This window comes from Drosophila virilis, chromosome X (assembly GCF_030788295.1).
Source record: "Drosophila virilis strain 15010-1051.87 chromosome X, Dvir_AGI_RSII-ME, whole genome shotgun sequence".
Classification (NCBI taxonomy): Eukaryota; Metazoa; Arthropoda; class Insecta; order Diptera; family Drosophilidae; genus Drosophila; species Drosophila virilis.
This window is the reverse complement of record NC_091543.1, coordinates 5,530,974-5,557,711: the sequence shown is the minus strand read 5'-3', so window position 1 is coordinate 5,557,711 and position 26,738 is coordinate 5,530,974. Positions and strand designations below refer to the sequence as shown.

Below are 26,738 nucleotides of genomic sequence, written 5' to 3'. Positions count from 1 at the left end.
GGCTTACTTTTGTGTGTTTTTTTTTTCTTTCCTTTTATTATTAAATCTTAAATGAAGACATTGCTTCAAGTCAAAAGCTCTTTGCGCTAATTTTCATTAAAAAAAAAGAATAAAAAATAAAAGATACATTGTACACTAATTACCGCAAAAGTAGTAGACAAAAAGAAAAAACGATGTTTAGATAGAAAAATGTACATGGAGCACGATTGTTATTCATTTGCTTTTCATTCAATTTGATTGCTGTTGGTTTGTTTGTGTGCGTGTGTGTGTGTGTGTGGGTGTGTGTGTGTGTGAGTGTATTTACATATCGATGAATCTTCTTTTCTGTTTCTCTGTTTTGCAATTATCTCTAAAAACACAAGGTGACAAAATTGGTGACGGCGCGTTTCATAAGCGAAACAATTCCAGCCGCACACGCTATGTATGTACACTTTCTATAATCATAGTGTTTGGTTTATCGTATTATTATTACTTTTTAGTTTTTTTTTTTTTCTTTTCTGTTTTTGTTTCGTTTCTGTATAGTGTCTAGGCATTACAAATGTAACTTAAAGTATTGCAACCTCTCTGCAGATCGGTCGCTGTTATACACCACGTTGCCATCTATTTGCCAGCGATGCCACTCTTTTTGGCATCCAATTCGTAGATGAGCAGTCGCCACATTTTCACCACAAACACCTCAGCCTCCTCGTCCAGCACCTGTGTGGCAGAGAGAGAGAGAGAGAGAGAGAGAGTACTGTTTATAAATTTGCAGCAATGGTGAGTTGAGTGTGGTGGATCTTACCATTTGGACATCGTCCAGTATACTTTGGGGCGGACTGCCGGCCAATACTTTGGAACATATAAAGTCCACTAACGTTGGCTCCGGCTCACCGATATATTCGATGATTTTCTTATTGATCCATGGACGTATTTTGCGTTCCATTAGACCGCTGTCGATCTCGTTGCGGTCAAGCTTATAATTAAATAGCTCCTCCTTTTGTGTGGGTATCCTGTCAATAATGCTTTTTATATGGCGGCGTTTTTCATCATGCACCTTTGCACCATTCTCATCCTTTTTGGTGTTTGTCGCGGCAGCATCTGCGCTGCCCGCAGATGCGGCTGCATCATTCTTACCATGGTGTTTGCCGCCGACGCCACCGCTGCCGGCGCCGCTGCTACTGCTGCTGCCATGCTTTCCATGCTGGCCGCTATTCTTGCCACCATTTCCACTGCCCAGCGACCCGGAGGATGTTGAACCAGAGCCGCCGCCGCCGGCACCGCCACCGCCGGCATTGGCTATCTTTTGGCTAACGGCAGCGGCAGCAGCTGTCGCCGCTGATACAGCAGAACTTTGACGCTCCGCGGCCGTCTGGGATGCACTCATCGACGTGGTGCTATTGCTTATATTGTCATCGTAATCTGGAATAAACAACAAATATTGCATAAGTCTCTTAAAGGCATTTGGTTCTCTTAAGTGCCGCCAAAAATAGCGCTCTCTTAAGTTTGTCTGCAAGACAGGCATTTTGTATATGCATTGGCCTGCGGCTATGGTGAAATACACTATATATATATATATATTCACCACAGCTTAGGCTACTTATGCTGCGTGGAAATTAGAGAGCGAGAGAGCGAGAGAGAGCGCTCTCTTACGTTTGTGGGCTAGACTGGAATTTATATATGTATGCGTTATAATAATAATACAAGTTATATTTCCACACACACGAACTTTATATGTATAAGCCATAGCTTGGCTCTCTTCATGATGCGTGGAAAGCAAAGAGAGCACACTTTTGCGATTTGGTCTATGCTCAATTCACCAGGCTTAGTCGAAATCAAACACAACGTTCTCTCTTAAGCCTAATAAGCAGAGCAATTAAAAGAGCACGCAAGCGATCTCTTAAGTTAGTTATCTCTTAACGAAAGTTGGTTTAGGTTTAAGAACAAGTTGTCTATCAACTATCAAAACGTGGTTTTTGTTGGAGAATCATTCGCGCCTTGAAGGCGCTAGAGTTCGACAGGTAACATTCCCTAGAAGGTGCTCTCTAGGAGGCCTGCGGATGCATATATATACGCCCGAGATTGGTGGGAGACTCACCTAACGGCACAAGTTTGCGCTTCTTGGGATTGATGTTCTCGTCGTTGTCGTCGTCGTTGACAAACACGCCGGTTGCCTCAATCATTTTCTTTTTGAGATTGTTGCCCAATGTGAGCGAGATGATCGGCATGGTCACGGCGGAGGCAGACGCGGACGCGCCATGATCATTGTCCATGGCGTTCATTGTGGGCGTGTGAATGTTGGCCAACGAATCTCTCGATTCGCTGTTCTGGCGACTCACACTCTCCGCCTGATTGCTATTGTTGTTGTTGTTGTTGTTATTGTTGTTGTTGTTGTTGTTATTGTTGCTGATGTTGTTGTTGTTGCTGTTCTTCAGATGCGAGTAGCCGCTGGCATTCGAGGCCGTGTCCGCCATGGAGGCGCGCTCATCATTGGTCGATATGGAATCCTCCGAGGGCGGCGGTTTATGCACATGCCCCGCCTGAGCAGCCGCCATTCCGCCGACAACGCTGTCGCGGCTATCATAGTCATCGTTCAGCTGTGGCTTGCGTCTATCCGACTGCAGCTGCAGCTGCTGCTGCTGCTGCTGCTGCAGGGGCTGCAGCTCTGTGTCGCGCCGCTGCGCCTCCAGATTGACATTGATCAGGATGCGCGGCTCGTAGAGTTTTTCGATTTCGCGACGCGCCTTCTCGTACTCCTGTGACGGATTCTCGAATTCGCCGCTAAAGATTTTGTTCTTCAGTTCGGCCAGTTCGTCGGCCTCCTTTTCGCGATCCTTGGAATCGGCATCGGCTTCCCGGACGCGCTCGGCCAAACGCTGCTGCAGCTCGCGGCCTCTGTAGTACAGCACATCGTCGCGTTCGTCATCGTAATCCTCGACGAACTCTTTCAGTCGTTTGGCGTCCTTCTCGCGCTCCTCCTGTCGCATCAGCTCCTTGTGGCGATACTGCAATGATTTTTATTATTAATTAAAAGCTTAAGCATATTCTAAGATGACATTTGCCCAAAGCCAATTAGTTGATGGCGTTGAGTTTTAGCAATAATTAAAAATCTTGCTTCCTCTCTGTCGCATGCCCGAAAGTGCATTGTCATCATGCTCAAATGACATTTGCCTAAAATGCATGCAAGAAAATTTACACAAATGCGAAAAGCTGCCAAGCAAAATATATTTAAAATTTAAGTTCTTTCGTCTAATTTCAAGTTTTCTTCGAATTGGATATTCAAAAGTATTGAAATAGAAAAATTCAGAGAAAAGAATTTGTAAGCAAAATTTCGCTTGTGTTTTTCATAAAAGGTTTGTTCCAATCTTGGAAAAAACTTAACTTAAGCAAGTGTCATAAGAGCATAATTGGCAAAACATTGCTATGCTAAGATGACATTAGTATCTCTCTATTATCTGGCCATAATCAACCGGATTAAGTTGAAGCAAGTGTCATTCGCAGCATAACTGAAGAAACATTATTCCTATGCTAAGATGACATTTGTCTTTATCTTCTCAAATTGACGCTCCCTATTGTCTAGCTATATGGAAATGTGATGTTTACCTTCTCATTCTCCTTGGCCTTGCGCTTCTCGCGTATCTCCCAGTTGGTGAGACGCTCCTGGTAGGCGGCCTCTTTTTCGCGTGCCTTCTTCTCGGCCTTCTTGCGCTCGCGCATCTCCTCCTCCATTTCCTTTTCGCGCCGTGCATCTCGCACGGGCTTGATGATCTTCTCCTCGCGTTCGCGCTCACGCTCACGCTCCCTGTCCCGTTCGCGCATCTCGATGCGCTCTCGCTCGCGCTCACGCTCACGCTCTCGCTCACGTTCACGCTCGCGATCACGCTCGCGTTCGCGCTCCCGTTCACGCTCCTTGTCGCGCAGCTCACGGAGCTCGCGCTCACGCATTAGCTCACGCTCACGCTCCCGTTCACGTTCGCGCTCACGATCGCGATCACGATCGCGCTCCTTGGTGCGTGACTTGGAGCGGCGATCGCGTCGCCTGCTCTCCTTGTGCGAGTCGCTGTTGCTGCGCTCCTTGTGCTCCTTGCGCGCCGGCGACACATCGATGGTGACAATGGACTCCTTGCGGCTGCGACTGCTCGGCTCCTTGCTGGGCTCCTTCTCGATGATCTCGACCACCTCCTCGACCTCGCTGCTGGCGCCGATGCTGACTGGAGGCTTGCCGCTGCCGCTGCTGCTGCTCGTTTTGCGTTCGCTTTCGCGTTGCTTTTTGCGCTCGCGATCGCGTTCGCGCTCCTTTTCCTTCTCCTTGGTGGCCAGCTGCTTCTCCTTTTCCTTCTCCTTTTCCAGCTCCTTGCGATGCTCGTCGGCCTCGGCGCGCTTGCGAAACTTGCCAATCTCGCTGCTGATCAGATTGCGTTTCTCCTCCTCGAGCGCATTGTCGTTTAAGGACTTGATTTTGATGTCATCCTCGCCGCGTCGCGTCTTCTTGTTGCGATTGCTGCTGCTGCTGCCGTATAGATCACCGCGATTCGTGCCATCAAATCCCTCGAACTCGTGCTTGTGCTCCTCGAGCAGCTCGTGCATTTGGCTGGTCGCGAACTCGTCCTCAGTCTTTTCGTCCATGGCATTGGGTCCGCCCTCGCCATTCTTGCACTCCTTCTCCTTGTAATCCTCGATTAGCACTTTGTTCTTTGCATCCACCTTAGCCACCAGCTTCTTACCATCAATCTCCAGTTCGCTCAGCAGACGCACAGATCTCATGGCCGCAATGGGACCGCTGCAGGAAGTAAAGGAAAAACAGCATATTCAATTTAACATCTTGTTCCAGAATATTATGTTTACATAATGCTGTTAACGTCACAATAACAGAACTGTTAACTTTTCAACAAATTCGTGTTAGTGAACTTTAAGACATGGCTTTTAATTTAATTCATTTTTGTTTATGTGCGATAAAACTAGGATTTTTCATCATTATTTTTTTTTTGTTCTGTTAATGTCACTCTGTTAACATATAACAAGTCTCTTCTATTATGTTGTGAAATATTTGAGAAAAGTTAGCATTGTTTAACATTGCGAATGCATATTTTATGCTATGTTAACAGAGTCACCTTACTGTTAATGTTCTTCGTCACAATAACATAACGCAGATTTTAACATAAAAGGCACACCGAAGATTAAATGCCCTTACAGACAAACAGAGAATGGGATGCGCCTGGATCAAAAAGGACAGGAGAGAGGCTAGTTGGACAGTCGGTTGTGGCTATAGCGAGTCGGTTGCCGATACGGATCAATAATATATATAGTCGCCTTCTGTGCACATTGTCTTATAGGCAGAAGCAACTCGAATAGCTTCAAGGAGCTGCTTAAAGGTTGGCTTACTCGAATTCACAGAATCCGAAAGTGGAGACGCGCTTCCAATTGATGACAACGCCGCAGGCGGATAGGATGCGCTTGAGCAGCGATTCCGGAACTCGTTCGCTGATGTTACCCACAAAGACGGTGATGACAGGTCCACGGAATTGCGGCTGCGGCTCCGGCGGCCTATGATAGACTGTTGGCTGTGAGCTGATCGTCGCCGAGTTGCGGTAGCTGCGTGGCGGGGGTATCGGAGGCATCAGCTGGGTGGGCAACGAAATAAAAACAAATTGAAAAACATTTTCACAGCATCTTGCTTGCAAAAATAAAAAAAAAATAAAAATTCACAAATAAAAATAAAATAAATACTTACATGCGGCGGTGGTATCGATGCATTCATATATGGCGGCATCGGCGCTCGCGGTGGATATGACATTTTGTTGTTCCTTATGTTTTGCCTTCCTGTTTAAATACTAATATTTTGTATATTGTTGTTGGGGTGCGTGTAAATTAAAGCCGACACATTCAGACACACACACACACACATACGCAACATGCACGCTCGTACACATATACAGTCGCACGCAAGCATACACATACACTACACACACACACACACACACATGCACACACGATACAAGCACACGGGTCTTGAAGTGAACGTGAATCGTGTACGATATTTGTGGTTTTAAGGCAAATATGTGTTAGTTTCGCTATCTAAAAGTGCGTGCGCATTCAAGTACACTACACGTGTTCAAGTCTGCCCGCCGCGATATCGTATTTGAGTATAAATTTGTACATACATATGCAATTTAAAAAAAAACTACACGTAAAAAAGGCTGTTCTCAAATTTTCACCACTGCAGCCGCTGCCACATAGAGATGAGAAACCGTAAAAGCGCAGCTGTTATCGTTTCGCGTGCGATATATATACACAATGCAGTCGTTGTGCGTTGACAGTCGGCGCGACTTGGTGTTGAGAAATACCAAAAAAAAAAATTAGTGTCAGCTGTTGGCAAAAATACAAACACAAATACAATTTTATTTAACATACGAGATTTTATAACAGCATCATTTAGAAATTCGTTAAAAAGCAAGCACAAAGTATTTTAATTAAAACTACGGTCACACCTTCGTGCCACTAAGTGTTGGCATTTAGCAGCTGCGTAGCAAGCAATTCTGCTGCTAAAAAAAAAAAAGAAAACAAATAAAGTATAGTTTTGTTTTGAAAAATATATCCAACCCATTATACAATGCGTCTGAGTGCTGTGCTGCGATGTCGCAGCGTTATCAAACAACAATATGTGCCCCAGCACAAACCAGTGCTGGACGATGACATAAAGCGTTTGGAGGATTTCTTGCTGTCGAAACCAAACATTTTGGTGCTCACTGGCGCTGGCATCTCCACAGAATCAGGTTGCGGACTGAGGCTGACCCACCATTAAGCAGGCTTTTCGCTGTATATTTAACTGTTGTTTTCCCCCGTCTGCAGGCATACCCGACTATCGCTCTGCTGTCGTTGGCCTGTACGCGCGCACCAATCACAAGCCCATACAGCACATCGAATTCCTGAAATCGTCCAGTGTGCGAAAACGTTATTGGGCCCGCAACTTTGTGGGCTGGCCAAATTTCTCGAGCACCCAGCCAAATGGTACGCATCATGCGCTAGCGCGCTTTGAGCGCGAGATGCGCATCCAATCGGTGGTCACCCAGAACGTGGATCGTCTGCACACAAAGGCCGGCTCCAAGAGCGTAGTGGAGCTGCATGGCAGCGGCTATGTGGTCAAGTGTTTGGGCTGTGAATATCGCATCGATCGGCACGAGTTCCAGAGCATATTAACCGCACTGAATCCGGCGTTTAAGGATGCGCCCGACATGATACGGCCCGATGGCGATGTCGAAATACCAGCTGAATATATTGAGAATTTTCAAATACCCCCCTGTCCGCAGTGTGGCGGCAATCTTAAGCCGGAAATTGTATTCTTTGGCGACTGTGTGCCTCGAGATCGTCTCGATGCGATTGCCAAAATGGTGTACAACAGCGATGGCCTGCTGGTGCTTGGCTCCAGTCTGCTGGTCTTCTCCGGCTATCGCATTGTGCTCCAGACCAGGGACCTTAACCTGCCGGTGGCCATAGTCAATATTGGGGAGACGCGTGCGGATCATTTGGCCGACATCAAAATCTCGGCCAAGTGTGGCGATGTGATACCCAAGCTCTTCGATTATCGTGCCACAACCTAGGCAAACTCCATTTTTTTTTTATTGTTTATTTTTATTGTAATACAAATTGTTGACATATTATTAACTAACTTACTCGGATTTTAATGTCTAGATGGAACTCGTTAATTTCCGAGCATTCGGAACGACGTTGATCCGTATCGACTAGTCCCTCAGTTTTAAAGCGATCGTCTTTAAACTTTTTATGGTTCCGTCTCTTTAAGCTAGGCGCGGTGCAGATCGCTATATCAATATGCTGTATCGATCGTTCAGATCTTTAGTTTTTATCATATCTTGACAAAACTTGTTGCTAAAGCAATATTTCTTAGAAATCGGACTGTTTTTTTATTTGAAATTTCTATCAGGATATCTTGGCGAAACTCGGCAATTGCCAGCCTCGTACATTTCTTCAACTTTTGGGTTGATTTATGTGCTTTTTTTTTTATATATTTCTAAAATATTCTATGCCTTCGTTTTGCCCATATCAATATATATATATCGCTTTTGAGAGTGCCAAGTATCACTGCATAGTTTGTAGGCTTAGCTTTTGGTATATTGATCGATCTTGTCATAGATGCCGCGATTGCTGTCGCGAAACCAAACGTCTGTTTCGAGCAACGGCAGGTGCTGCAGCGCCTCCACCGAGCGATCCCCCAGACGAGCATCGTTAGCCGCAAAGCGCAGCGTGCAGGTGCCGGTACAGAGATCCGTCTGATGCTCATTGTACTCGTAGACCACCAGATAGAAGTGTGCGCCGCAAGTGAAGGATTCGTGCAGCAGCAGAGGCGGCTTTAGGGAGCATCTTAGCTGCTGTGTGGAACTGAGCTGTGTGTCCGCCAGCTCAATGACTGTTTGGTCCGCTGGCAGTGCGGCTGGCGGCGACTTGACGAAGCTTTGACTGAAACGTGGACAACTTTGTGTGGACAGGCGCTGCGAAGGCACAACTGTTATTACGCTCGCCTCATTGGAGGTGGCATCTTCGTCGGAGAGCACCGGCGAATCCTCATCGGGTGCTATGCTCAGGGCACAGCACGTTTTGGGCATATAATAGGAGGCATCTATTTGTTCGTCTGCCGTTTCCCAGTTGGGCTTGTGCGGCGCCCTCTGGCCGGAATAGTTGTGTTGACCATGGATCAGCTTCTGCTCGACCTCAATGCACAAGCTGCATTTAAAGTCGTTTAGCTCAACGTCATAGGTGCGCACCAGGCGCATTGTGCCCACACGACACTTGAGATGGGTGCCCGTTGCGGCGCACAGTATGCACAGCTGTATGGTCCAGCTGTGTCTGTGGTAGTCCCGTCCATTGGGGCACAGGCAGACGGCCTGTTCGCAGCGCAAACGCTTGCTGTGCAGCTCGCTGTACGCATTTGGCTGACGCTCCCACGTGGCATCGCGATCCGGCACAAACACCGACTGCAGCCGTATTGTGTCGTGGAACTTCTTGTCCCGGCACCACAGACAGCGCAAATAGTAGCCGGAGGCGAGCGCATAGCGTCGCATACACGTCCGATGGGCGAATCCCTTGCGACAGCAATCGCCGTAGGTGACGTTGTGCAGCAGGAACGGTGAAATGGCACGGAAACAGATGTCGCAATAGGCATCCTTGGGCGGCTTGTTCATCAGCTGCTGCTGGTAGTCGTCCAGCGGCATGCAGTGCTCGCAGTAGCTGCGAAATTCATCGCAAAACTGATATATGCAGCGATTCTCCAAACCGCAGGGCATGTGAAAAACGATGCGACACTTGTAGCAAACGACGCTGGCGCCTCTTTCCTTGCAAAAGGCGCATTTGCGCTGCTGGGCGGCGGCCGCCTCCTGGCGTATGTCGCGCAGCAAAAAGCCCAGAATGCCGCTGGAGTCGCCACCGCGTTGCGGCAAATTCGTGGACAATAGCTGTTCGAAATGTTTGCAGAGTTTAAACAAATTGAGAACATTCAAATGTGCCGCTTACCAGACAATAATAGTGCACCGTCACCTTCTGCTTGATCATCCATTCGCCATATAGCAGGACATCATCAGCATCCTCGTTAGCGCTGCTTTTGTTGCATATATCACATTTGTACATGACGCGACGTACTTTTCAAATATTGCAACAGTGTGACCGCGCGCGCTTTGTTATCGATAACTGGCAATTGTTGCTGCAATGCCGGCTGTGTTCTCCAACACTGCTTGTCAGAATAGGAAAAAAAAAACAGCACATATATAACAAAAAAAAAAGAGCACACACACCGAAGCAGCAGCAGCAGCAGCAACAACAACAACAGCAACATAACAACCAGAGAGGCATCGACAAAACTGGCTGTTATTTAGTAATTTATATAAAACAAAAACACAATGGCCTACGACTTAAAAAAGGAGTCTGACGTTAAGGAATATGTGGAGAAACTGGGCGTGGAATATCGCTTTGGCTGTTACTCGGAAAAGAAACCGGAAGGTAATGCAACAACAACAGGCGGCCAGTTCGCCAGCCACAACAACAACAAAAACAACAACAACAGCAACAACAAAAACATTGTGTGTGCTCTAACCTAGGTTTTTGTATCGTAATTGAATTACAAAACACAAGCGAACATAAACATTTTTGTAAATTATACGCTAAAAAGAACATTAACCGAAAAGTGTTATAACGTTATTTACAGTGTGCCATCTGCTCGGCGACTATCTGGAGGGCATCAAGAAGGATTTCGAGAAGGCCTCCAAAGTATACAAATCGACATGTGACGATTATGGTTATGCAAAATCCTGCTATAAATATGGCAACTATAGCTTCCTCGGCAAGGGCAAAAGCGGCAGCAAGGGCGAGCCCCGTGTCGCCTATCAATATTACGAGAAGGGCTGCAATCTAAATGATTCGGATGCCTGTTTGCATTCCGGCCTGTTGCTCGTGTCGCGCTCCATGCCCAAAGAGATCGACAGAAATGTGCCCAAGGTGAGTACCACCTCAAATATTTGATAAACAACTATTATGGATATATATATATATATATGTATATATTATTGTCGTGCTTGCAGGGCTTGCAGTTTCTAACGAAGAGCTGTGACATGAACAATGCCACCGCCTGCTTCTATCTGTCCGGCATGCACATTTCGGGCGTACAAAAGAAGCCGGAGGATATGGCAAATGGTGGCGGCAGTGCGTCAGCCAGCACACAATCCAAATCGCTTAAGGACGCCGATTACATTGTGCTAAAGGACATGAAGAAGGCATTTCAGTTTGCACACAAGGCATGCGAATTGCGTAACATGTACGCCTGTGCCAATCTCAGCCAGATGTATGCGCGTGGCGATGGCATTGAGAAGAACGAAAAGGAGGCGGAAAAGTATAAGAAGCTGGCACTCGAAATGCAGGAGGAGGTCAAGAAGCAACAGGAGACGCTCAGTTTTCAGCAGGGCGTCGGCATGCCCAACTGATTAACCTATACATATGTATATATACATATATTGATATATATATACATATGCATATATATGCATGTATATATACAAATACTATATATACATATATATAGTTGACTTTTCCTTTCCATGCTGCGCTCTTACCTCTACGCTCTAGTTTTACCCAAAATTTATATCTTCTTCTCTATTCTTCTGCGTTCTGATTTATTTTCTTTGCCATTTTGCGACGCGTTTCATAATTTGTTCCGTTGACCCTTCAATACTTTCAATCTATTCCCTATATCTAACTTAAGTGGGCTATACAAGCATTAATATATATATATATATATATTTATATATATATATATATATGTATATTATTTTTCGTCGTGTACATAGGCAGCATTTGCGTTTTCGGCATGTGTTTTGTGAAAGAGGAAATTCCTAGTTTTAATTGTTAAAGTTAAACGAGTAACAAGTAACAAAATGATAACCTTATTATTCCCCGTTGATACCTTAAATTAAATACAAAGAAACAAACCAAAATCAAGCACAATCAAATCGCTCTCATATATACATATATATATATATATATTCTATACCCTGCACCTATTGTAAGCGGGTATAAGGATTTTGTGTATAATGTATGTAACAGGCAGCAGGAAGCATCTCCCGCCTGGCAAAGGTTGTATCTTCCTGTTCAGGTCAACGAGCTGAATCGTCAACCAGAGGCTAAAAATGTCAAATATATATATTTACTCGCATAAAGATGTAAAAAAAAAAAGAGAAATATTCACTTGATTTTTGAGCATTACTCGAATTTTATTACTCGTCAAACTTGGTAGTTGGATTCTCGTAGATATGAAATATATTTGACTTTTTGTATACCCTGTCCCGTGGGCATAGGAAATACCCCTACTATATATCAAACTATCATAACTTTGTGAGAAATAAACCGATTTTGATAATCGAGGGCATTTCGGCTATGGCTAAGCCTCTACATTGATTTTGTAGCCGAAGACTATGCGAAGAATATATAAGTATATAGGCAGAAAACGATATCTATTAGAATATTCTCAACGAGTCCATTTCCATAATTTTATGCATGTATACAAAGAGATTGGAATGTTTTTGAAGTTAGCTCGTGCGCTGGTCAGAGGGTATCCCTTAGTCGGTCACTCTCTCTCTCTCTCTTTCTCTGTCTCGCTTACACTTACCACGAAAAGTCTATTAATCCGAATGGTGTAGGCGGGTGCGGGGATTTTTTTAATGAGCATTGTTCTTATCGTTTAATCGTTGACAAAACGTGTTTCCATTTCATTATATTTAAAATCTAGAATTTCTATTATCAGTTCCCAGAACTGCAATTGATTTTAGATCAACAGCCCACAGCTGGACGCGTACACAATAATTTTAAATGGAAGCGTTTTGTGTTTAATGTAAAATTGGAAAAATGTCTCCCTTCCCTTTGAGAAAACAAGCTCAATTCTTATTGGAAAGAGGTTGAAAGAGGGGGTGGGGGAATATTTACAATCTTAATAGCTTTCCTAATAACTACTTGGGTTTAATGGAGAATCTATTGAGCTTAATATTTAGCTACAAGTTGATAACTAGCTATTAAACTAATCACAGGCCTCTCTTGTACATTTAGATATGAGGAAAAATCCGCACACAAATGCGAAAAACTGGCGAAAAGCTCAACGAAAAATTATATAAATTATATATGTGTAGTCTATAAAAGGTAAGCACAGCTTAGACTGTGCGTCTTCAATCAGAATGTCAATCAATCAGCTTGATCAGAATTTCAACTAAAGAAATCTTACTATAGACATTCCAATTGGGCCTTCCAATTAGACACTGTCAATTGTATTCTTATAAGCCGCTCATCTAAGCTCATGTCATGTTGTTTTACCAGCTGGTAAATCGAGATTAAACGTGATCTCGCGTATTTTCTAAAATTTCTGTTTGTTGAGATTTCTGCTTGATTAACGGTAATGCATATATTTGTATATGTTGCCAGGCAACCATTTCTGGAGATGACTAATTGTTATTTTTTTTTTTGGTCGGAACATGCGTTTCTTGATAAGATGAATGAATATCTAATGAATGGGAATACGGCGAACCAAACTAATCAGATGAGACGCGATAAGAACCGTTCGGGATTCGGTTCCTCAAACAAAATTGCTTGTTTACGAGGCGCTTCATCTATTTGCTCTTGTTTTTTTACTCTCTTTTTATCTTACACTATGTTTTTACCATCACGTAATTTTGCTATTTGCATAACTTTGAGCAAACTATGAGCTTTGAATGTTTTCAGACTGGAATTCTAGATGTACCGCAATCTTCTTCCCTCACAAATCACCAAACCTGTCACAAAAAGATAACATTCGGAAATCCCATAGTCAAAACTTACATAGCTTTGTGAATACTTGACCGATTTGAATTTTATTCAAATATCAAATTATTGTTATCAATTTTTGTGATAAAGTATTTAAAAGAATGAGGTTAAGTGGGATAATCTTTTGACAAAATGGCAGACAGAACAGTTATTTTGCAATTAATTGGCGAAGGCATTAAAATAAAGATATAAACTCATTAAGAGTGGGTTAATTAAATAGTTTATTGGATTAGTTTTGCGGGCATTATAAGCGAACTTTATATATATAAATAGGTTGTTGTCATTGTTGTTGTTGAAGCCAAGCCCAAGCCGATAAAAAAAAAACAGTTTCTTTGATGGCACGAGCTTATTTAAATAGAACATAATTAGTTGGTCGCTGTACCATGACATGACCTTTGCCGCATAGGATGGTATGCTGTACAAAATGCGCTGTCAAAACTGTGCACGGATCGGCGTCGATGTGAGTAAACTGGAGACTGCTCGACGACAACAACAGCAACAACAACAATTCTAATAATACGGGTGTGTGTGTGTGTGTGTGTGTGTGTGTGTGTGGCCAGCATGCAATCGGGCTTTTGTGTGCGACAAGTACAAGTACATAGTCTATGGCTAGTTAAACTGTATATAGTACAAAACATATGCATACATATGTGCACACATACATGCACATACATGCATAAGTGTATGTGTATGTGCATGTAATTCAATATAGAAGGTAGAGAAACAGCAGCGAATGGCTGGCTCTATAGAACAAAATCAAGCTCGGCGAAAAATTTCGATGCTCAGTTTCGACTAAAGCGCTATCCGAAACATCGAATCAGTTTAACGTCAAACGTCGGCGGCATCAAGACAATATATAGAAAAAAATCAAGTCAAATCCCAAGCCAAATGCTAAACTAAACGAAAGCCAAAGCCAAATGATAAATGCCAAAAGCTTAGCTTATAAATACACATATATACACACACACACACACACTTATACACCAACATTGATATACTAGCATACGTACATACATGCATGCACAAATACACACATACAGAAGCCGAGCATAAAGAAATGTGAAAGATGCGCGCGGTCAACTAAGCAACGGGATTCGGGATTGACAATTTGTTTTTTTTTTTTTTTTGCTGTTGTTTGTTGTGTGTTTGCCTATTGTCGTTGTTGCTGCTGCTATTGTTGGTGTTGTTGTTGTTGCTGTTGTTGTTGTTGCGGCTTCAGCGTAAAAGTGTGATAAAGATAAAAGACAAGTGACAAGCGATATTCGTGACTGGCACGAGGCGCGTGCGTGTGAGCGAGATCGCAAGCGCAGCTGTCGACTGTGTGACTGGCTGCAGAAGAGCAAGAACAAGAGCGAGAGCCGAAGACGAATTTAAAGAAGAAGACGACGACGACGACGCTGCTAAGTAGGAAGAAAGGCGCAACGGCGGGCCGACAGTGGCGGCGGCTATTTTATGATTGCCCCTTGATTTATGCCTTTTGCCTCAAAACGCGGCCCGACAACGCGAAATGCATTAAACGAGATACACAGACACACGCACATACACACATACACATAACATAGCGATACAGTGTGTGTGGGTGTGTTTGAGTGTCGCGCCACGCCGCGCCTTGTGCTTTAAATTACCAACCCCCCACTCTCCCCACCAAATAGCGGTCTACCCCGCCTCCTCAGCGCTGGGTACATTGCAAGAGATCTTCACGACAATTGAAAATAACGCTCGTTTATACACATACAAAGGCTTTAAGCCTGCTACATATGCTTAGTGCGTGTGTCTGTATGTGTGTATGTGGGTGGCTGGCTGCCTGGCTGGCTGTCTGTGTGTGTGAGTGTAAGTGTCAGTGTGTGTGTCCGCTACGGCTAAGCCGCGACTAAAGCGCCGGCCAGAGACGAAGGCGCAGACGGGCAACGGGGCCACCAAGCCAGGCAAATCAACACCATTGAAGTGGAAGCGACAGAGATTGAGATTGAGATTGCGTTTCATATAGCGGCCGCAGCGCAGTTTACGAGTGTCCATCACCACTACAACACCGTGCAGCAATGGAAGACTATTGGGGTCTTAGCAGCACTACGGGTACGGGCACAAATTACCTATTAAAAATTTACAAAAGAAAACTTACTTAAAACATATATGAAACAGAATTGTTTCAAAGCTCAAAGCAAAACTAACCTCAAAATCAATTCATAAATTGAAACACAAGAAAAGGAACACAAACAGCAAAGGAAATTGAAAAATTAAGTGTTGTAAAATATGCAAACTAAATAAATCAATTAAAAATAAAAAAAAAAAACAACAAAGAAAAGTCAACAATAAAATTAAGTTCTGCAAAATATTTGTATAGATTTTTTTTATCCTTTTTGTTATGCGGCAAAAAGCAAAGCGAATTATACAATTAAAACGAAAATTTAAATCGTGCGTGTGTGTGTATGTGTGCGTGTGCATGTGTGCTGTGACGTCATACATGCCAAATGTTACACATTTCGTTCAATTTATCACAGAAATATATATTTATATTTATATATATAATATAACTAATATATAATTCAACTAAGTCGTCGTCGGTTAGATATGTATTTTTTTTTCTGCACATTTGTCGGCGCGTTTTTCGTCTATATACACACACACACTCACACGCACGCACACTAACTCACATAATCTATTTATACGCGCGCGTGTGTGTGTGTGTGTGTGTGTCGCGTAAACTAAAGCATATGGATCAATTGTCTAAATTGGCTCATTAAGTGAAACTTAATGACATTTACTATGCACAAAAAAAAAAAAAAAATTGAAATAGAAATAGAAATAAAACCAACAAAAAAGCATGAAAGAAAAAAGAAAATGTAGAACAAAATCAAAAGACTGTTGTTGTTGTTGTTGTTGTTGTTGCTGATGCTGTGACTATTGTTTAGTTTTCCTTTTTTTGTTGTTCTTTGTTGTATTTTTGTTGCGGAAAACTTAATTTTTATAGATGACTTCATTTGTATCTGGCTGCTGTGCAATGCGGCGTATGCGCAATGCGATTAAGCATACGCCTTGGCGAGTCCAAAAGCACTCGAGAATGTATATAAGAGAAATGTATTTCAAATATATACGATATACTAAAACGTTTTGCAACACTTAAGGCTAATCAACAGCACTGTTATATTTTACAGGCATAATTTTGAAATTCAATCTCAATTAATTACCATTCAAATGAAGTCAAATTCAATTAAATTTAGCGTGCCAAACAAATCGTTTGGATGTTTTTTCTTTTTTTATTTATTTTGTATTTCGTATGGGTTTTGTTCAAACGCATTGAAGCGTTGCATTCAAAACAAAATTATGAGGCCTAAAACTAACTTAGAAAACGTATTTTGTCAACACGCAACTGAATTTGGTAAACATCAATCATTGCAACTGTCAATCACTATTAACATGCACTTATATATAACAGCAAGTCGGTCGGTTGTCACTTTTTCAACATAACCCAACTTACACCTAAGATAATATAATGAAAAGCTAGCAAATGTCCTTTCATAGCTTTTACCTAACCCTAAAGTTAACCAAAGCTTAAATTTTGACAAGGAGCACATATTTTCTTAACAAAATATGCAGCAGCAATTGCAAAATTATGGCAACCCCTCTATCTTATTGATAACAATCTGGCAGCACTGGTCACATAATTGTCAGATTCACATCTGATTCTGGAATTTGCAACACTGGCAATGTATATATAACATGCACCCCCTAATACGTAACGATTGGTTAAACTGACTGTTAATAAGTTGACAGTCAGTTGACATACAGAAATCATAAAGTATAGCTGAATAGCATACTAAAGTGACTGTCAAATTAACAAACAGGAGCATGCTATAACATGCCTCAAAGTCATATGAAATCAGAAATTCTCCAGTGAAACAAGTTCAATTTGGACAAGTCTTAAATTGTCCCATTCGAAACGTCCGATCACAAAGTGCACAGTAACTTGCGCAAGATCCAGATACAGATACAGATACAGATACAGATACAGATACAGATACACAGATTCAGTTACAGATACATTGACAGTAGCTAACTAGAAGCGAGGCACACCTATACAGAGATTGTCACATTGGCGATGCGAAGAGATGGGTGCTCTCCAAGTTAACTTAAACGGTACACAAAAGTCATATTAAAACGCATTGTGGCGTTGATTTTGCTTACTTATATACAAAATATTTAACATACACACATTCAGGCATACATGCAAGTAAATACATATGCCTAAATGGTATGTGGGTCCGGTTCTATCTAACGATTTGTCTGTAAATTCGCCCCTTGAATCTATCTACTTAGTAAAACAATCGAGAATAACGACAATGTGACGTATACGTAATATTCTATAGGACGCAACTTTTGCTCGTTTCAGTGTTGTACAGTACGTACAGATTGTGCATGTTTTTCTTATGACAAATTCTTTAAGCTAATTCGCCTAAGAATTTGACAGAAATATAAATAATTAATTCAAGACAATAGAGAATTTCGACAATGTGACGTATACGTAATATTCTTTGGGGCACATATTTTTATCATTCCAGTGTTGTAAACTGTATAATATAGCTTTTTAGCAGCCAGTGTTGTACAGTCCTTGCAGAAATGACTCGTGAAACTTTTACACTCTCGTGATTTGTAATTGATCAAATGAAACAATTAACAAGAAACAAAGGACTTCGGCACGCCGAAAATTGAATACCCTTGCAGACAATTGCCTGTTGCAGAAATGTGAGAAAAGGGTAGCTCGTAAACGTTGAGTTTGATGAAAATAAGAACAGAATATTTTCTTCCAATGTTGATAAGATTTTGAATAGTAAAACTTATAAATGCCAGGTTTGGCAGAGTAAAAAAGATATCGTTATCGACCGATCGTTCCTATGGCACATCTATATATACTTTATATGTTCGCAGATATCTCCTGCCTAATCAAATTTAAAGCTTACAAAATAATATTTAAGTTTTTTTTTTATTTTTCAATCAATCTCTTACTAATTCTCTGCTTTTAAGGTTTTCATGTTCTTAATAATTTGTTGACTTTCATATTCCTTATTTAAATCTCGGATTTAGTTGATGGATAACAATATTTTGTGGATCATTCGGCATTTGCTTCTACTTCGACTCAGTCTTCAGTCTGATTTCATTTGCATAGCTTTTGTGCTGCACTTCACTTTAACTGGTGGCTGTCACTGTCAACTAACTGCTAGTTAAATTTGATCAAACTGTTCTCAGGGTTCGTGTCTTAGCTGCTCTACAGATTGTTGCCGTTGTTGTTGTTGTTGTCGGATCGCTTTCACTTCTGTTTATGCGGCTGTTATTCAATTAGCGTGAACTTAATTAACTGTGATTGAACATTTCGCTGATTGTTATCCATGTTAAATTGATTATCATTAACACCGCCCAACCACCCAGCCCCCACCCGCCGCACCCGCCGACCATTCGTACTCGCTGTAAATGCTGATTAAGCATTATTGCATTATGCGGGCCGCCGGTTACAAAATGCGTGCGGCTCAATTGACCCCGAAGAGGCGCAGCCCGGCTGGACACAGCAACAACAACAACAACAACAACAACAACAACAAATATATATAAATACAAAAACAGCCCGTAGACATTGTCTACTCTCCGGCATGCCAAGTGTCGATCTGTTCCAAGCGGCAGCCACATTTCGGTTTGTCTTCCAGAGTTCTTTCTTGTTGCTCCGACTCGATCTAGTAAATATTATTGAGCTGTTGTCTGTTGTGCTGTTGTGCCGGGTCAAGCTGTTTAGAAAACAATTAGTAGTGCCCGACTAGAAGATACTCTGCACTTCATGGAAAATGTGTTCTTCAATAACTTCGGTATTCGTTGTCCGAGTTTGTCCGGGTCTATATATATGCCATAAACAAGTCTGGGAGCTAAAAATATATATTCCAACTATATACTATATACCAAGTCAAATGAACATGACTAGTTCGATAAGCTCCTCGACCTGCTATTTCCCTTTGCCAGTGACATAAACTTCTCCAAGAACAATATGCCCATTTGAATTATTCGCATTGGGTTCAGGGTATAAAAACGGTCTTCAATTGTTTATCAAAATTTATGCAAATTGCCCTACAAAAATTTGAACATATATGCCTTAGAGTGGTTCCTAAAAACAAAAAAAAAACTTATTTACAGCCAAGCATTGAGTCAGATTAAGGTCTTTGATCTTAACAAAAAACTATGTATCAGATATTATAATACTAGGGTTAAGCATAGTTTCATGAGTTTCATGAACTGGAACAGAGTAGCAAAAAGAAGTTGTAGAATTGTGGAAGAACAAGTCGTAGAAGTCTTCGAAATCTAGGTTCACTTCTTCAATAATAATCTTGGCTTGCCATAAAAAAGAAAATAATAATATTCTGAAAGATTTGAAAAACTTAGACTCTTCCATAATAACAACAAAAGTTTTGAATTCTAACTTTACTTTTTCAAATTATTAAAAAAAATTCACTACAAATTTGTTGAGAAAATGGAGAAGAACTTCCTATAGATTAACAGACTCTTGTTCTTTCTTCTTCTTGTATTTTTTATTGTTAAAATATAAATAGCATAAAAAAATGTAAATGTTTAATTTTATCCATTGATATGAATGAGGTTATGTAATGTTCAGTTAATAATGAATCTATATTCATATTTACATATGTTAATAATAAAACAAAAATTAGCATTACTTTGACATATTATATATTTGATAGAGGAATATCACGTACTTTATCTCATTTAAGGTTATGTTAGGGAGAAAATATTACTAATAATATTATTTTGACTACTTTTAAAATTAAGCTCAGGAAATTGAAATTATTAATATTTAGCATAAATATATACATATATTAAGAAATTATTGCATAGCATAATTTAACTTAATCTCATTTAAGGTTATGTTATTATTAAAACATAACCTCATTTCTTTTTTTTTTAATTATTGTTTGGTGCTGTGTTTTTTGGTCAGCATTTTATAATTGTAATTTATCGGCCAAGTTTGTTGTGTTTATTTTTTTTTTATTTTGTGTCTGTTTTTAGAACGCCGACGATGCGTCGGCTTTTATTATACAATTTGATGACATCGAGAGATCAAAGCGTTTTTCGTATTTATCGTTTCCGTTGCAGATGCAAACAAAAGTGATCAAAAAAAAAAAAAAAAAAAAAACAACAAAAACAAAAAAATGAAAACTATCTAACAGAAGTCAGCTGAACCGAACTCAGCTCATTTGATCGATGATCAAGTGAAGTCTGCGACTCGGAATTGGAATCGGAATCGGAATTGGGCACGAATCGGCGTCGGAGTCAGTTTCAAGCTTCGGCTTTTCTTTTTTTCTTTTCTTGTGCTTTTGTTGTTTTTGTTGTTATTGTTGTTGATTCCTTAGCTGGGATCTGACTGGTCAGTCTTGTGGTTGTTCTTGCTGCTGCGCTGGTTTAGTTCTTTACCGGCGCTTGAGAGCAAGAAGCGGCATTTTGAGAAAAACTCTTGACAGAAAATCAAAAAAAAAAAAAAAAAAAAGAAATAAAAGAAGCAAATATTAAGAGAAGAAAACAGAAATAGAAAACATCATTATAATTAAAGTGAAAACGTAACATGAAATGTGCGCATTACACGATTATCCATTAACTAACTATGAGTACTATGAGTACTATGAGTACTACTCGTTTATTTACGTACGGCTCGAATCGTTTGTTGCGTATCGCGGCGCGGGCCGAAGTGCAGACATTGATCGTTTAATTGATAGTTAAAGATCTGTGAACTGTGTGTTAAACGACAAAAATTGAATAAACTCATTAATCAATCAAGCGATTATTGTTATTCGCACGTAATGCACTCGCTTCGTAAACAGGCCTCTTTCGTTATATTCATTATCGCCCGGCGATTATCAATCAAATTTGTTTATTGCATTCATTATTTATATAACAACAAAGTATTATTATCCAGGCCTATTTCGTTTATCTGTGCATATGGCATACATTTATTGAGTGCATTCGGCCTTTTGTTCAACAATATACATACAATATAAATACATATTGTACTCACATTTATTTTTTTGAGTACAACAAAAACAAAATTTGTGCGAATTTTCGAAATTATTATTAATTGTCTGTCGCAGAAATGGAATAAATTTATTATAAATATTTTTTAAATATATTTTTGTTAAATTTTTAAATCAAAAGTTTGCTAGCGCTTAAAAGTAGGCAACAAAATGGTTTTTTAGAAGCATAAGAGTGCACATGAAAATGAATATGAATATGAATATGAATATGAATATGAATATGAATATGAATATGAATATGAATATGAATATGAATATGAATATGAATATGAATATGAATATGAATATGAATATGAATATGAATATGAATATGAATATGAATATGAATGTGAATGTGAATGTGAATGTGAATATGAATATGAAGATGAATATGATTGTCAATATGAATATGAATGTGAATATGAATATGGTTATGAATATGAATATTATTGTGAATATGAATCAAAATGAGAATATTATTGTATTTTTTTCTCATTCTCTCAACAGATATAAATTGCACTCAGCCCGCCATTGATGATTTCCCCAGAGATCTATTCACGGAGGCGCAAAGACAGTCCGGTGCTGTTGTACTTCATGTTATAGCCAGTTTATATTTATTTGTAGCATTAGCAGTAGTATGTGATGAGTACTTTGTGCCAGCTGTTGAGAAAATATGTGCAGGTAGGTGCACCATAGATTCCGCATAATCGCATATCATTTGCCGACTTGTCTGTTACGCCTCGAACAGCACTCAATATGTCCAACGATGTGGCGGGCGCCACGTTTATGGCCGCGGCCACATCCGCGCCGGAGCTCTTTGTCAATGTGATAGGCACATTTATCACGGAGGGCGACATCGGTGTCGGCACCATTGTGGGCTCGGCGGTGTTCAACATACTCGCTGTGGCCGCCTGTTGCGGCATCGGAGCTGGCATGGTAAGATTTGCCCGCTTAGCGCATAAATCCCTTTTTTAACTGGAGCTGAATCTATATAATCTTACAGACTATACCGCTGGACTGGTGGCCACTGACGCGGGATAGCATTGCCTATGGCGTGACAGTCGCCATACTCATCTGTGTCATGCACGACGAGCGCGTCGAATGGTATGAGGCACTCATTTTGGTATCGCTCTATGCGGTCTATTTGGCGGTCATGTATTTCGACAAGTCCTTTCAAAAGTGCGCCAAAGGTGAGTTCAACAGTTGCCACACCAATTTCTCAATAAGTCAAAATACACTTAAGACAACAGCAGAGCAGAGAATACATTGGTGCAATTTATTACTATTACTTCAAGGCTCGACTTTATTTTTCCTTCAGTCCTTTATTTAGGTAAACGTTGCGAAATTCTTGGAACATTTCATTTAACATTTGTTAATAATTTTAATTATATCTTTAATTTGTTTGATGTGTAGAGTTTTTATATCAAGATTTGGCAAGCAAATTAGATTTTCTAGATTTCTTCATTAAAGCACATTTATTATCGTTTAGTATCGCCTACTTTTCGCTTATTTATTGTTTTATTATTTATTTATTTTATCACCGAAGCCAGTACATCTTTTGATTAACATAACCTCAAACAATGCACTCCAATTAACATTAACATTAACATCCATTGCATTTAACGCTGCAGAGTTGCCACCTTGCTATGTTTTATACATTAGGCAGCGCCAATGTGGGCTAGGATATTACGTACAATGATTATGAAGTTGAAGCTTCATAGTAAGAGGGAGATAGAGAGAGAAAGAAAGAGAGATAGAGAGGGAAAGAGAGAAAGAACACGCACGAACACGACACACACGCACGCATACACAAGACATACACAGATACACAAGTGCAGATACTCACACACACACAGACACACACACTCAACGAGCGCATAAAACAAGTACCAACTCTCACACACAGGTGGCGTTAAGCAGGCGCGTTCGCGCAGCCGCTCCTCCAACTGCAGCATACACACAAAGAACAGCAATGAGAAGGAACCAGGTACACAGCAACAGTCCAAACGAAAGATCCCGCATGGGGCAGCCTCTATTCGAGGGTAAATCAAATTTTTTGTTCTCACTTTCGCAGAGCTTGTGGAGAATCGCATTTGCCAGAACATGGCCAGCATTCAGCTGAATGGCGGCCTCAACAATGATCAGGCCAAGGCCAGCAATACGACAACAACAACAACAGCGGGTCTTGGCGGTGGTGGCGGTGGCGGTGGCGGTGGCGGCGGCGGTGGTGGTGGTGGTGGTGGTGGTGTTGGTGTTGGTGGAGCTGCAGCTGCGGGTGGTGGTGGAACTGGAGGTGCTGCTGTCGGCGCAATCGCACCCATCGCCATCGTGGACAATGCGGATGCGGAGGCACAGCTGGCGGCAGTTGCTGCTGCTGCTGCAGCGGCCGCAGCGGCGGCGGCGGCGGCGGCAGCTACGGCCGTGGAGGAGCCGGAACAGGAGGGCTATTCCCTATTGACATATCCGAAGGGCACCAGCTGCTTTGCCCAGTTCACCTGGTTGATTATCTGGCCAATACATTTGCTCTTCCGCATCGCGATACCCGATTGCAAAAAGGCCAAAAATAATAAAATCTTTCCGCTGACCTTTATCATGTGCATTGTCTGGATTGGATCGCTGTCGTACGTTGTGGCGTGGATGATAACCATAATTGGTGAGTTCACAACAACTGATACTATTCATATCATTGCATTTCATGGCATAAACGAAGCTTGTGTTGCGAATATGATTACATCAATTAATGGATCATGTCACAAACTAAGCTTAAGACTTAAGTGCTTGGCTTTTTTACAGCTACTTATCTGAGCAACTGCTTTGTTTGCAATATTGATTTCATGAATTTCATGGCATAAACATATTTTGTCTTAATTTAATACATTTATCCACATATCCATCTATCTGGTTCATGACTAGTTCAATGTGACCACAATAGCTTGTATAACAAATTATTAGTTTGTAGCTTTATTTCGTAAAATTCTAAAGCGCAGCCAACTCAATATGGCCTGATTACAGCTACTTACCTTAGCAACTGTTCAGTTTGTGATATTGTTTTCATGAATTTCACGGCATAAACGAATTTTTTTCTTAATTTAGATTGACAATATTTAATACATCTAACTAAATTTCATGGCATAAACGTGATTATAAATAAAAAACTTAGCTTGATGTCATTTCGGGCAGCATTTATTTGTTATTTATTTACCGAATTGATAAACAGATTCATACATATAATGCTTTTTACCAGGCGATACACTTAAGATACCCGATTCGGTGATGGGCATTACGTTTCTGGCCGCCGGCACCAGTGTACCCGAGGCAGTGTCCAGCGTGATTGTGGCCAAGCGCGGTGAGTTTTGGATGAGAGACTTGGTTTAAGCGAAGGCCCCGCCTAGTTTTGGATGATGATGTGTTGTATATTGGATATTTTTTCCCCGTTTTTTTTTTTTTTTTTGGTTTTATGCTCTATTCTGTGCAGGTCATGGCTCGATGGGTATTTGCAATTCGATTGGCTCGAACACGTTCGATATATTGCTGTGCCTGGGCGTGCCCTGGCTAATAAAGGCGGTCTTCTTTCCGATACAGCCGGGCCAGAATTATGTGGCCATCAATTCGGCCGGCTTAGAATATTCGGCCATAACACTGCTGTCCACGCTGTTTCTGCTCTATCTGACATTCTCGATGAACAAGTTCAAGCTGGATACAAAGGTGGGCATCGCCTGCCTGGTCATCTATTTGGTATTTATGGTATTTGCCTCGCTCATCGAGCTCAATGTGTTCTTTCGCGTCAATCTGCCAACCTGCGGACGATCATGAGCTGCTGCTCGAGCTTGGAGCTGGGGCTGGAGTAGGAGCTGGAGCTGGGCTGGAGCTGGAACTGGTACTGCAATTGGAACTGGCACTGGAAGCTGGAAACTGGGAGCTGGAAACTGGAAGCTGGAGCTGGAAGCTGGATCAAATGGCGGCCTAATTGGTCGCAAATTGCAGTCGTTTTAATTAATTAATATGTATTTCCTGTTCTATTCTATCTACCTTGATAGTTGAGTTACCTTATGCTATTACGTTATGCTGTTATTGTAATACTTTTTTTTTTTTTTATTATTACTATTATTATTATTATTAAAGTAGAGGAAACTCTTCACGACATTCCGCCGCCGCGATCACAGTCGCCGTCGCAGTGATCACGTCAAGTGAAATAAAATGGCAAGAAGAAAAAAACAGAACCAAAAATCCAAAAACCAAAAACAAAACAACAAATTCAATAATGTATTTATACGATTAATATATGAGATTTAACAAAGAAATCAAAAAGTTGTGTTATCTATTTTCTTTTTCGTTAACTGCTTTTTATTTTTATTTAAATCTTAAATCTTAACTCTTAAAAGTTTTAAGAAATAATTATTATTATTGCCTGGCTAATTTTGAGCTGCGTCCGTTTGTACGAGCGCAAGGATCTCAGATCCTATAAGAGCTATAGAAATTTTAGATGTAGGTGCTCCTAGTTCCCGCGCAGATCGAGTTTCCGATAATCGATAACTTACTCCGTTTCCAAGCAGTCGATAAAAATCGATATCGATATCCTGTTTTTTGGGCAATTTTGGTAAATAATAAGAGAGTCACCAAACTTGACATATTGCTTCTAAAATTGAATATATTTGCGTTTGATGTTGGAATGAGAAGGTTCAAGATATCCCCTAGTCGGGAGCTCCCGATTAGAACCTCTTACTTGTTTTATTTTGTAAAACCCTTTCCCGGAAATGTCCATATATAATCTTGATTAGAGCAAAGAGCTCTTTAGCTGTTGCTAGACAAAAGGTCACGACTCTTGATACATATATATTTACATATACATATATATTTACATATACATATGAATTCACACATACATATGTACACACATATGCAAGTAGTACAAAATAGAGTAGTGCTTACTAAGTGCACATTTTTATTTTGAAAGAAAATAAAAAAATGAATAACATACAAAATTTGCAAATTTAAAAATTTAAAGAATTGCATGTCGCATATACACACATACATACCTTCTATGTGCATACATACGTAAATACATATGTATGTATGTACATACAGTATGTTGTATGTACATATGTACTTTGCTTAAGAATTAACATATGTAATTTACATATGTACATACATATGTATGTATTGTTAATCAAGCCGTCCATTAACCGACGTCAACCAACATTGCTAATACACGGACAACACTGGGGTCATTCCTCTCGCACTCGCTCGGTGAACTACGAAGCGCGGCCTGTCAACATGCTAAACAGGAAACAACAATCTGTAACTTAAAGATCCTATTATTACACAGTAAGAATAATTTTAGCACAGTGAACAATAGAAGAGTAC

General features: G+C 40.9%; 5 protein-coding genes across 9 annotated transcripts; 3 read left to right on the top strand and 2 right to left on the bottom strand.

The window, feature by feature from the left end:
• Nucleotides 1-176: 176 nt before the first annotated feature.
• On the bottom strand, nucleotides 177-6,275 carry LOC6633384 (RNA-binding protein 25). 2 transcript variants are annotated; one of them, XM_015170067.3, is made up of 7 exons: nucleotides 6,138-6,275; nucleotides 5,708-5,796; nucleotides 5,359-5,597; nucleotides 3,580-4,756; nucleotides 2,075-2,981; nucleotides 782-1,398; nucleotides 177-696 (listed from the first exon to the last, which is right to left on the bottom strand). In XM_015170067.3, the coding sequence occupies exons 2-7, from the start codon at nucleotides 5,768-5,770 to the stop codon at nucleotides 601-603; spliced, it is 3,099 nt and encodes a 1,032-aa protein (XP_015025553.1). In that variant the 5' UTR covers nucleotides 5,771-5,796; nucleotides 6,138-6,275; the 3' UTR covers nucleotides 177-600. The 2 variants fall into 2 exon arrangements, with proteins under 2 accessions (XP_015025553.1, XP_015025554.1); XM_015170068.3 differs by having other exon boundaries at nucleotides 5,708-5,807; nucleotides 6,138-6,245.
• A 311-nt stretch (nucleotides 6,276-6,586) lies between these two features.
• Nucleotides 6,587-7,642, top strand: Sirt4 (Sirtuin 4). The gene is made up of 2 exons (XM_002056758.4): nucleotides 6,587-6,749; nucleotides 6,826-7,642. The coding sequence occupies exons 1-2, from the start codon at nucleotides 6,587-6,589 to the stop codon at nucleotides 7,572-7,574; spliced, it is 912 nt and encodes a 303-aa protein (XP_002056794.1). The 3' UTR covers nucleotides 7,575-7,642.
• Nucleotides 7,643-7,736: 94 nt separating this feature from the next.
• Nucleotides 7,737-9,705, bottom strand: pie (pineapple eye). The gene is made up of 2 exons (XM_002056757.4): nucleotides 9,499-9,705; nucleotides 7,737-9,440 (listed from the first exon to the last, which is right to left on the bottom strand). The coding sequence occupies exons 1-2, from the start codon at nucleotides 9,610-9,612 to the stop codon at nucleotides 8,091-8,093; spliced, it is 1,464 nt and encodes a 487-aa protein (XP_002056793.1). The 5' UTR covers nucleotides 9,613-9,705; the 3' UTR covers nucleotides 7,737-8,090.
• A 50-nt stretch (nucleotides 9,706-9,755) lies between these two features.
• On the top strand, nucleotides 9,756-11,723 carry Coa7 (Cytochrome c oxidase assembly factor 7). Its single transcript, XM_002056756.4, has 3 exons — nucleotides 9,756-9,981; nucleotides 10,187-10,476; nucleotides 10,560-11,723. Exons 1-3 carry the CDS (start codon nucleotides 9,882-9,884, stop codon nucleotides 10,956-10,958), a joined length of 789 nt encoding a protein of 262 aa, XP_002056792.1. The 5' UTR covers nucleotides 9,756-9,881; the 3' UTR covers nucleotides 10,959-11,723.
• Nucleotides 11,724-14,146: 2,423 nt separating this feature from the next.
• On the top strand, nucleotides 14,147-25,676 carry zyd (sodium/potassium/calcium exchanger zydeco). 4 transcript variants are annotated; one of them, XM_070209196.1, is made up of 9 exons: nucleotides 14,148-14,724; nucleotides 14,973-15,393; nucleotides 21,882-22,055; nucleotides 22,123-22,310; nucleotides 22,378-22,564; nucleotides 23,281-23,361; nucleotides 23,449-24,027; nucleotides 24,619-24,720; nucleotides 24,850-25,676. In XM_070209196.1, exons 2-9 carry the CDS (start codon nucleotides 15,360-15,362, stop codon nucleotides 25,185-25,187), a joined length of 1,683 nt encoding a protein of 560 aa, XP_070065297.1. In that variant the 5' UTR covers nucleotides 14,148-14,724; nucleotides 14,973-15,359; the 3' UTR covers nucleotides 25,188-25,676. The 4 variants fall into 4 exon arrangements, with proteins under 4 accessions (XP_070065299.1, XP_070065297.1, XP_070065302.1 ...); XM_070209197.1 differs by lacking the exons at nucleotides 14,148-14,724; nucleotides 14,973-15,393 and adding an exon at nucleotides 20,854-20,936; XM_070209198.1 differs by lacking the exon at nucleotides 23,281-23,361 and having other exon boundaries at nucleotides 14,147-15,393.
• Nucleotides 25,677-26,738: the final 1,062 nt, after the last annotated feature.

Bases quoted from the DNA above. Each gene is read 5' to 3' on its own strand.
- Coa7 (XM_002056756.4), top strand. From the start codon at position 9,882: ATGGCCTACGACTTAAAAAAGGAGTCTGACGTTAAGGAATATGTGGAG. The intron at 9,982-10,186 runs GTAATGCAACAA...CGTTATTTACAG, and splicing joins CTCGGAAAAGAAACCGGAAG to TGTGCCATCTGCTCGGCGAC. The intron at 10,477-10,559 runs GTGAGTACCACC...TCGTGCTTGCAG, and splicing joins TCGACAGAAATGTGCCCAAG to GGCTTGCAGTTTCTAACGAA.
- zyd (XM_070209196.1), top strand. From the start codon at position 15,360: ATGGAAGACTATTGGGGTCTTAGCAGCACTACGG. The intron at 15,394-21,881 runs GTACGGGCACAA...TTCTCTCAACAG, and splicing joins GGGTCTTAGCAGCACTACGG to ATATAAATTGCACTCAGCCC. The intron at 22,056-22,122 runs GTAGGTGCACCA...CGCCTCGAACAG, and splicing joins TGTTGAGAAAATATGTGCAG to CACTCAATATGTCCAACGAT.
- pie (XM_002056757.4), bottom strand. From the start codon at position 9,612: ATGTACAAATGTGATATATGCAACAAAAGCAGCGCTAACGAGGATGCT. The intron at 9,441-9,498 runs GTAAGCGGCACA...CATTTCGAACAG, and splicing joins CGGTGCACTATTATTGTCTG to CTATTGTCCACGAATTTGCC.
- LOC6633384 (XM_015170067.3), bottom strand. From the start codon at position 5,770: ATGTCATATCCACCGCGAGCGCCGATGCCGCCATATATGAATGCATCG. The intron at 5,598-5,707 runs GTAAGTATTTAT...TTGCCCACCCAG, and splicing joins CATCGATACCACCGCCGCAT to CTGATGCCTCCGATACCCCC. The intron at 697-781 runs GTAAGATCCACC...TCTGCCACACAG, and splicing joins TACTGGACGATGTCCAAATG to GTGCTGGACGAGGAGGCTGA.
- Sirt4 (XM_002056758.4), top strand. From the start codon at position 6,587: ATGCGTCTGAGTGCTGTGCTGCGATGTCGCAGCGTTATCAAACAACAA. The intron at 6,750-6,825 runs GTTGCGGACTGA...CCCCGTCTGCAG, and splicing joins TGGCATCTCCACAGAATCAG to GCATACCCGACTATCGCTCT.